This window comes from Polyodon spathula, chromosome 7 (genome assembly GCF_017654505.1).
Source record: "Polyodon spathula isolate WHYD16114869_AA chromosome 7, ASM1765450v1, whole genome shotgun sequence".
Taxonomy (NCBI): Eukaryota; Metazoa; Chordata; class Actinopteri; order Acipenseriformes; family Polyodontidae; genus Polyodon; species Polyodon spathula.
In genome coordinates this window covers 1125309-1135661 of record NC_054540.1, presented here as the reverse complement: position 1 = coordinate 1135661, position 10353 = coordinate 1125309, and the positions used below count along the sequence as shown (strand labels likewise).

Genomic DNA, 10353 nt, shown 5'->3' with positions numbered 1-10353 from the left:
CTGCAGCAGTATCATTCAGGATTCACTACAATCACTGCAATGGATTCTCTGCAGCAGTATCATTCAGGATTCACTACAATCACTGCAATGGATTCTCTGCAGCAGTATCATTCAGGATTCACTGCAATCAATACAATGGATTCTCTGCAGCAGTATCATTCAGGATTCATTACAATCACTGCAATGGATTCTCTGCAGCAGTATCATTCAGGATTCACTACAATCACTGCAATGGATTCTCTGCAGCAGTATCATTCAGGATTCACTGCAATGGATTCTCTGCAGCAGTATCATTCAGGATTCACTACAATCACTGCAATGGATTCTCTGCAGCAGTATCATTCAGGATTCACTACAATCACTGCAATGGATTCTCTGCAGCAGTATCATTCAGGATTCACTACAATCACTGCAATGGATTCTCTGCAGCAGTATCATTCAGGATTCACTACAATCACTTCAATGGATTCTCTGCAGCAGGATCATGTATGAATCACTAGAATCACTGCAATGGATTCTCTGCAGCAGGATCATGCAGGATTCACAACAATCACTGCAATGGATTCTCTGCAGCAGGATCATGTATGATTCACTAGAATCACTGCAATGGATTCTCTGCAGCAGTATCATTCAGGATTCACTACAATCACTTCAATGGATTCTCTGCAGCAGGATCATGTATGAATCACTAGAATCACTGCAATGGATTCTCTGCAGCAGGATCATGCAGGATTCACTACAATCACTGCAATGGATTCTCTGCAGCAGGATCATGCAGGATTCACTACAATCACTGCAATGGATTCTCTGCAGCAGTATCATTCAGGATTCATTACAATCACTGCAATGGATTCTCTGCAGCAGTATCATTCAGGATTCACTACAATCACTTCAATGGATTCTCTGCAGCAGTATCATTCAGGATTCACTACAATCACTTCAATGGATTCTCTGCAGCAGGATCATGTATGATTCACTAGAATCACTGCAATGGATTCTCTGCAGTAGTATCATTCAGGATTCACTACAATCACTGCAATGGATTCTCTGCCAGAATGTGTAGAAACAGAATGGGTTTGTTTCATTTAACCGTAGCTGTTCCATGCTGTTCTGTTTCTTCTCATCCTTCACGAATCTCAATCAATAAAACCCACAACTCCACCTGCAAAATAACTGAAAAGAAATACATTGCTTACCAACTACAGATCTCCTCTGCATTCCTATATAAGCCTGCTGGGTATCTAAAAAGATCTGCAACAACTGGAGTGATTTGACATCGTGCTGCGCTCAGGTCCACTCCACAGGGAGGGAACATGTTTTTCATTCAGTATATTGGCCAGGCAGAACTCGGCAGCCTTCTCATCTTTATTTCTCAGAACAGATTACCTCCATCAAAGATCAATTACCAGTGCTGAGGTAAGGTCTGAGTGACTAGAGGCATAGCAAATTGAGTTAGTGACGTTGTGAGCTTGGGAGCAAGGCTGTCTTGCAATAACTCTCAGTTCTGAAAGGATGACTAAGAGGAAAGACTGCACACACGCACAAGCATGCACGCACACACACACACATTGAGAAAGCTGGGGAACATGACTCGTGATTTGAGGGAGTGGAGAGCGATTCAAGAGTGTTGCTGTGAGTCTCTCTGCAGTTCTTAGATGTAAACATGGAAATGTTTGTACCAGGGCAAGTCGTCCTGTGTGTGTGAACATCAAATCAGAAGTCACAGCTGTGGCAATAATTCATCAGGGCATGCAAATGAAGCACGGAGTGGGAGAGAGGGAGAAGCGGGTGAGGATGAGAGATGAGACAGGAGGCACAGTGAAACATGGGGAGGTTGTCTGGAATTATTTTGAGCATCTGTTTTATTTCACTGAACATCTTCTGCTTTTACATGACAATATGTACAGTCTTGTAAGAATAAAAAAAAGAAAAGACAATCATAAAGTGAACAACAATAATCAGAGCTGATGACAACAAAGATCTGGTGGCTCCACTGCAGAACCACAGATGCCCTATTGGCCACAGGGGTTGCTGATGTGTGGTGAGCCATGGATTCCCCTCCTGACCTAAGCCCTCCCTACCCAGGCAGTGCTCAGCCAATTATGGTTGGCTGTGACATAGCCTGGATTTGAACCTGCAATCTCCAGGCTATAGGGCACATCCTGCATGCCATGTGGAGCCCTTTGCTGGATGCACCACTCGGGAGTCCCCAACCCCAATTACTTTTAAACATGACCACTTTCAGGTAGAGGACTGTGGAGCCCCACGTCCTACCTGAACTTGTTATGGCTTCTATTGAAATATCTGAGCCTAGATTGAATTCAATGACATGATTGCATGACTAAGTACCCGGCCTAGTGCAGCATGAAGATAGCAGACAATACTCCACTGCTGGGGCACTGGCAAGGGGAGCGAGGCTGGGGTTCAAACACACTGCTGCTGGGGCACTGGAAAGGGGAGCGAAGCTGGGGTTCAAACACACTGCTGCTGGGGCACTGGCAAGGGGAGCGGGGCTAGGGTTCAAACACACTGCTGCTGGGGCACTGGCAAGGGGAGCGGGGCTGGGGTTCAAACACACTGCTGCTGAGGCACTGGCAAGGGGAGCGAAGCTGGGGTTCAAACACACTGCTGCTGGGGCACTGGCAAGGGGAGCGGGGCTGGGGTTCAAACACACTGCTGCTGAGGCACTGGCAAGGGGAGCGAAGCTGGGGTTCAAACACACTGCTGCTGGGGCACTGGCAAGGGGAGCGGGGCTGGGGTTCAAACACACTGCTGCTGGGGCACTGGCAAGGGGAGCGGGGCTGGGGTTCAAACACACTGCTGCTGGGGCACTGGCAAGGGGAGTGGGGCTGGGGTTCAAACGCAGCTGCTGCTGCTTCATACTTTTATACATTTAAAAAAGGAGCTTAAACTGCCTGGATTACAGTGCGATGCTGCATTACTGGCAGAATAGCGAGAGAGAGCAAGAGAGAGCGAGAGAGAGAGAGATGGGAGGACAGCCAGGTCCACAGAGGGTGCTCACTGCATGAGCTCCACGTATGTGGCAGGAAACAGCCCGACCCGGCCGCGGCACTGCCCCTTCCACCACGACTCGTCCACAATCTCAATGCCTCTGATGATGTCGTCCGGGTCGAAGGAGATCTCGTCATCACCCTCTGCATGTAGAAAAGAGAGCAGCGAGAGACTGACAGTTAGCTTTTTTTTCACAGCTGGGACCCCTTTCACTAACACAGTACTGTACTTTCTTCCAACCGCACATTTAAACAATCAAATAATGATCCTCAAAAGTGTTTTAAAAAGATTTCTCGCGACGCCATCACCCTGTAGGCTGCTGTCTCTGTAAATATGAGCTGATATTGGCATTATTGGTTAATTATTTGTAGATGCTGTGTTTTATTAATAGGTTGTCATATCAACATATCTCATAATGGCAGAGCTACCTAGTCACTATATGAACAGCACTGGCACAGCGAGTGGTGTAGTGGTGAATGGCAGTGGCACAGCGGGTGATGTAGTGGTGAATGGCAGTGGCACAGCGAGTGGTGTAGTGGTGAATGGCACTGGCACAGCGGGTGGTGTAGTGTATGTATGGCACTGGCACAGCGAGTGGTGTAGTGGTGAATGGCAGTGGCACAGCGGGTGGTGTAGTGTATGTATGGCACTGGCACAGTGAGTGGTGTAGTGGTGAATGGCAGTGGCACAGCGGGTGATGTAGTGGTGAATGGCAGTGGCACAGCGAGTGGTGTAGTGGTGAATGGCACTGGCACAGCGGGTGGTGTAGTGTATGTATGGCACTGGCACAGCGAGTGGTGTAGTGGTGAATGGCAGTGGCACAGCGGGTGGTGTAGTGTATGTATGGCACTGGCACAGCGAGTGGTGTAGTGGTGAATGGCAGTGGCACAGCGGGTGATGTAGTGTATGTATGGCACTGGCACAGCGGGTGGTGTAGTGGTGAATAGCAGTGAGACAGCGGGTGATGTAGTGTATGAATGGCACTGGCACAGCGGGTGGTGTAGTGGTGAATGGCAGTGGCACAGCGGGTGGTGTAGTGTATGTATGGCACTGGCACAGCGGGTGGTGTAGTGGTGAATGGCAGTGGCACAGCGGGTGGTGTAGTGTATGAATGGCACTGGCACAGCGGGTGGTGTAGTGGTGAATGGCAGTGGCACAGCGGGTGATGTAGTGGTGAATGGCAGTGGCACAGCGAGTGGTGTAGTGGTGAATGGCACTGGCACAGCGGGTGGTGTAGTGTATGTATGGCACTGGCACAGCGGGTGGTGTAGTGGAATGGCAATGGCAGTGGCACAGCGGTGTAGTGGTGAATGGCAGTGGCACAGCGGGTGGTGTAGTGTATGAATGGCAGTGGCACAGCGGGTGGTGTAGTGGTGAATGGCAGTGGCACAGCGGGTGGTGTAGTGTATGAATGGCACTGGCACAGCGGGTGGTGTAGTGTATGAATGGCACTGGCACAGCGGGTGGTGTAGTGTATGTATGGCACTGGCACAGCGGGTGGTGTAGTGGTGAATGGCAGTGGCACAGCGGGTGGTGTAGTGTATGTATGGCACTGGCACAGCGAGTGGTGTAGTGGTGAATAGCAGTGGCACAGCGGGTGATGTAGTGTATGAATGGCACTGGCACAGCGGGTGGTGTAGTGGTGAATGGCAGTGGCACAGCGGGTGATGTAGTGTATGAATGGCAGTGGCACAGCGGGTGGTGTAGTGTATGAATGGCAGTGGCACAGCGGGTGATGTAGTGTATGAATGGCAGTGGCACAGCGGGTGGTGTAGTGGTGAATGGCAGTGGCACAGCGGGTGGTGTAGTGTATGAATGGCACTGGCACAGCGGGTGGTGTAGTGGTGAATGGCAGTGGCACAGCGGGTGGTGTAGTGTATGAATGGCAGTGGCACAGCGGGTGGTGTAGTGGTGAATGGCAGTGGCACAGCGGGTGGTGTAGTGTATGAATGGCACTGGCACAGCGGGTGATGTAGTGTATGAATGGCACTGGCACAGCGAGTGGTGTAGTGGTGAATGGCAGTGGCACAGCGGGTGGTGTAGTGTATGAATGGCACTGGCACAGCGGGTGGTGTAGTGGTGAATAGTGGTGAAATGGCAGTGGCACAGCGGGTGGTGTAGTGGTGAATGGCAGTGGCACAGCGGGTGATGTAGTGGTGAATGGCAGTGGCACAGCGGGTGGTGTAGTGGTGAATGGCACTGGCACAGCGGGTGGTGTAGTGTATGAATGGCACTGGCACAGCGAGTGGTGTAGTGGTGAATGGCAGTGGCACAGCGGGTGATGTAGTGTATGAATGGCAGTGGCACAGCGGGTGGTGTAGTGGTGAATGGCAGTGGCACAGCGGGTGGTGTAGTGTGAATGAATGGCAGTGGCACAGCGGGTGGTGTAGTGGTGAATGGCAGTGGCACAGCGGGTGATGTAGTGTATGTATGGCACTGGCACAGCGAGTGGTGTAGTGGTGAATGGCAGTGGCACAGCGGGTGGTGTAGTGGTGAATGGCAGTGGCACAGCGGGTGGTGTAGTGTGTGAATGGCACTGGCACAGCGGGTGGTGTAGTGTATGAATGGCAGTGGCACAGCGGGTGATGTAGTGTATGAATGGCACTGGCACAGCGGGTGGTGTAGTGTATGAATGGCACTGGCACAGCGGGTGGTGTAGTGGTGAATGGCAGTGGCACAGCGGGTGGTGTAGTGTATGAATGGCACTGGCACAGCGGGTGGTGTAGTGGTGAATGGCACTGGCACAGCGGGTGGTGTAGTGTATGAATGGCACTGGCACAGCGGGTGGTGTAGTGGTGAATGGCAGTGGCACAGCGGGTGGTGTAGTGTATGTATGGCACTGGCACAGCGAGTGGTGTAGTGGTGAATGGCAGTGGCACAGCGGGTGGTGTAGTGGTGAATGGCACTGGCACAGCGGGTGGTGTAGTGGTGAATGGCAGTGGCACAGCGGGTGGTGTAGTGTATGAATGGCACTGGCACAGCGGGTGGTGTAGTGGTGAATGGCAGTGGCACAGCGGGTGGTGTAGTGTATGAATGGCACTGGCACAGCGGGTGGTGTAGTGGTGAATGGCAGTGGCACAGCGGGTGGTGTAGTGTATGTATGGCACTGGCACAGCGAGTGGTGTAGTGGTGAATAGCAGTGTGGTGTAGTGTATGAATGGCAGTGGCACAGCGGGTGGTGTAGGGGTGAATGGCAGTGGCACAGCGGGTGGTGTAGTGTATGTATGGCACTGGCACAGCGGGTGGTGTAGTGGTGAATGGCAGTGGCACAGCAGGTGATGTAGTGTATGAATGGCACTGGCACAGCGGGTGGTGTAGTGGTGAATGGCAGTGGCACAGCAGGTGGTGTAGTGGTGAATGGCAGTGGCACAGCGGGTGATGTAGTGGTGAATGGCACTGGCACAGCGGGTGGTGTAGTGTATGTATGGCACTGGCACAGCGGGTGGTGTAGTGGTGAATGGCAGTGGCACAGCGGGTGATGTAGTGGATGAATGGCAGTGGCACAGCGGGTGGTGTACTGGTGTATGGCAGTGGCACAGCGGGTGATGTAGTGGTGAAGGGTGCAGGACACCTACCTCCCTGGTAATCATAGAGAGCCACTGCACACAGGCCTGCTGGAGCCTCCTCGTACTCATTCTCTGCAGCTGCGAAGCACAGAGACAGTTAGGACTAACCGCACTGCCTGGGGGATATGGCTCAGGGTTGGGATATGTCACCTTTCTATCTATCCATGTGAGCGAGTTGATATTTCCAGTTCCACGCAGGCGCAGTGTACGCATACATGAGCAGTAATCTCGTCACATGTTGTCTATTCCTTTCCATTATTGATACGCATTTAACCCACCTAGTACGTGACCTGAAATGTTACTCTTTTTCTCCCCTCTAATATATTATGGCTTTTCCGAGATTGGGGTCACATACAGAACATTTTCTTTTAACTGATCTTGTATACAAAAATAATGTCTTGTGTCAATAAGACCCAAGTAATGTAGATAAGCAATGCAGTATTGTATCTGTGTGCAGTATTGTATCTGTGAAGCTGAGCAGTGCAGTATTGTATCTGTGGAGCTGAGCAGTGCAGTATTGTATCTGTGAAGCTGAGCAGTGCAGTATTGTATCAGTGTGCAGTATTGTATCTGTGTGCAGTATTGTATCTGTGTGCAGTATTGTATCTGTGGAGCTGAGCAGTGCAGTATTGTATCTGTGTGCAGTATTGTATCTGTGAAGCTGAGCAATGCAGTATTGTATCTGTGGAGCTGAGCAGTGCAGTATTGTATCAGTGTGCAGTATTGTATCTGTGTGCAGTATTGTATCTGTGAAGCTGAGCAATGCAGTATTGTATCTGTGTGCAGTATTGTATCTGTGGAGCTGAGCAGTGCAGTATTGTATCTGTGAAGCTGAGCAGTGCAGTATTGTATCTGTGTGCAGTATTGTATCTGTGAAGCTGAGCAGTGCAGTATTGTATCTGTGGAGCTGAGCAGTGCAGTATTGTATCTGTGGAGCTGAGCAGTGCAGTATTATATCAGTATTGTATCTGTGTGCAGTATTGTATCTGTGGAGCTGAGCAATGCAGTATTGTATCTGTGTGCAGTATTGTATCTGTGTGCAATATTGTATCTGCGGAGCTGAGCAGTGCAGTATTGTATCTGTGTGCAGTATTGTATCTGTGTGAGCAGTGCAGTATTGTATCTGTGTGAGCAGTGCAGTATTGTATCTGTGTGCTGAGCAGTGCAGTATTGTATCTGTGGAGCTGAGCAGTGCAGTATTGTATCTGTGTGCAGTATTGTATCTGTGAAGCTGAGCAGTGCAGTATTGTATCTGTGTGAGCAGTAGTGTATCTGTGATCTGAGCAGTGCAGTATTGTATCTGTGTGCAGTATTGTATCTGTGGAGCTGAGCAGTGCAGTATTGTATCTGTGAAGCTGAGCAGTGCAGTATTGTATCTGTGTGCAGTATTGTATCTGTGGAGCTGAGCAGTGCAGTATTGTATCTGTGTGCAGTATTGTATCTGTGAAGCTGAGCAGTGCAGTATTGTATCTGTGTGCAGTATTGTATCTGTGGAGCTGAGCAGTGCAGTATTGTATCTGTGTGCAGTATTGTATCTGTAAAGCTGAGCAGTGTAGTATTGTATCTGTGTGCAGTATTGTATCTGTGGAGCTGAGCAGTGCAGTATTGTATCTGTGGAGCTGAGCAGTGTAGTATTGTATCTGTGTGCAGTACTGTATCTGTGTAGCTGAGCAATGCAGTATTGTATCTGTGTGCAGTATTGTATCTGTGGAGCTGAGCAGTGCAATATTGTATCTGTGGAGATGAGCAGTGCATTATTGTATCTGTGGAGCTGAGCAGTGCAGTATTGTAGCTGTAAAGCTGAGGAGTGCAGTATTGTATCTGTGTGCAGTATTGTATCTGTGAAGCTGAGCAGTGCAGTATTGTATGTGTGTGCAGTATTGTATCTGTGGAGCTGAGCAGTGCAGTATTGTATCTGTGGAGCTGAGCAGTGCAGTATTGTATCTGTAAAGCTGAGGAGTGCAGTATTGTATCTGTGTGCAGTATTGTATCTGTGAAGCTGAGCAGTGCAGTATTGTATGTGTGTGCAGTATTGTATCTGTGAAGCTGAGCAGTGCAGTATTGTATCTGTGTGCAGTATTGTATCTGTGGAGCTGAGCAGTGCAGTATTGTATCTGTAAAGCTGAGGAGTGCAGTATTGTATCTGTGTGCAGTATTGTATCTGTGAAGCTGAGCAGTGCAGTATTGTATCTGTGTGCAGTATTGTATCTGTGGAGCTGAGCAGTGCAGTATTGTATCTGTGAAGCTGAGCAGTGCAGTATTGTATGTGTGTGCAGTATTGTATCTGTGAAGCTGAGCAGTGCATTATTGTATCTGTGTGCAGTATTGTATCTGTGGAGCTCAGCAGTGCAGTATACAAATCTCTACAAGGTTATTGTTTTTTCTGCAAGTAACAACATCTCTCTGATAAAGAGGTTGAAAATGAGCAGTTGCAAGTGGTTATCAGACAAAGAACTTTTAGCAGAGCAGGACCGAGACAGTGAAGTGAAAGAAAAAGAGAAACGGAAGACAATGATGATGATGAAAAACTTCACCCTGCATATCTGAGGCCTCACAAGTGATACAATACTTTGCCACTCTCTGCAGCACACTGCAATCATACAAATGTATTTTGTGTTTGGTACGAGGAGAGGCACCTATTCTGTGCAAAAATATATTTTCTCAAAACCAAAAAAAAGGATATTACAGTCCTAAGAATACGTTATACAAAAGCATGTGCTGAGCAATGTAGTATTGTATCTGTGTGCAGTACTGTATCTGTGTAGCTGAGCAATGCAGTATTGTATCTGTGTGCAGTATTGTATCTGTGGAGCTGAGCAGTGCAGTATTGTATCTGTGGAGCTGAGCAGTGCAGTATTGTATCTGTAAAGCTGAGGAGTGCAGTATTGTATCTGTGAAGCTGAGCAGTGCAGTATTGTATCTGTGGAGCTGAGCAGTGCAGTATTATATCTGTAAAGCTGAGGAGTGCAGTATTGTATCTGTGTGCAGTATTGTATCTGTGAAGCTGAGCAGTGCAGTATTGTATGTGTGTGCAGTATTGTATCTGTGAAGCTGAGCAGTGCAGTATTGTATCTGTGTGCAGTATTGTATCTGTGTGCAGTATTGTATCTGTGGAGCTCAGCAGTGCAGTATACAAATTTCTACAAGGTTATTGTTTTTTCTGCAAGTAACAACATCTCTCTGATAAAGAGGTTGAAAATGAGCAGTTGCAAGTGGTTATCAGACAAAGAACTTTTAGCAGAGCAGGACCGAGACAGTGAAGTGAAAGAAAAAGAGAAACGGAAGACAATGATGATGATGAAAAACTTCACCCTGCATATTTGAGGCCTCACATGTGATACAATACTTTGCCACTCTCTGCAGCACACTGCAATCATACAAATGTATTTTGTGTTTGGTACGAGGAGAGGCACCTATTCTGTGCAAAAATATATTTTCTCAAAACCAAAAAAAAGGATATTACAGTCCTAAGAATACGTTATACAAAAGCATGTGCTGAGCAGTGTAGTATTGTATCTGTGTGCAGTACTGTATCTGTGTAGCTGAGCAATGCAGTATTGTATCTGTGTGCAGTATTGTATCTGTGGAGCTGAGCAGTGCAGTATTGTATCTGTGGAGCTGAGCAGTGCAGTATTGTATCTGTAAAGCTGAGGAGTGCAGTATTGTATCTGTGTGCAGTATTGTATCTGTGAAGCTGAGCAGTGCAGTATTGTATGTGTGTGCAGTATTGTATCTGTGAAGCTGAGCAGTGCAGTATTGTATCTGTGTGCAGTAT

The 10353-nt window shown here is 48.3% G+C and overlaps 1 protein-coding gene across 4 annotated transcripts in view; it reads right to left on the bottom strand.

Annotated features, from left to right (window-relative positions):
• Window positions 1-2130: 2130 nt before the first annotated feature.
• Window positions 2131-10353, bottom strand: part of LOC121317963 (hematopoietic lineage cell-specific protein-like) — a 39337-nt gene continuing 31114 nt past the window's right edge. For 3 of the 4 annotated variants that reach the window (XM_041254062.1, XM_041254063.1, XM_041254065.1), the window contains 2 exons: window positions 6588-6656; window positions 2131-3155 (listed from right to left, as the gene is read on the bottom strand). In XM_041254062.1, the coding sequence (XP_041109996.1) occupies window positions 3019-3155; window positions 6588-6656 (206 nt within the window). In that variant the 3' untranslated portion in view covers window positions 2131-3018. The remainder of the gene's footprint in view (window positions 3156-6587; window positions 6657-10353) is intronic. The other variant, XM_041254064.1, reaches the window with a different exon arrangement.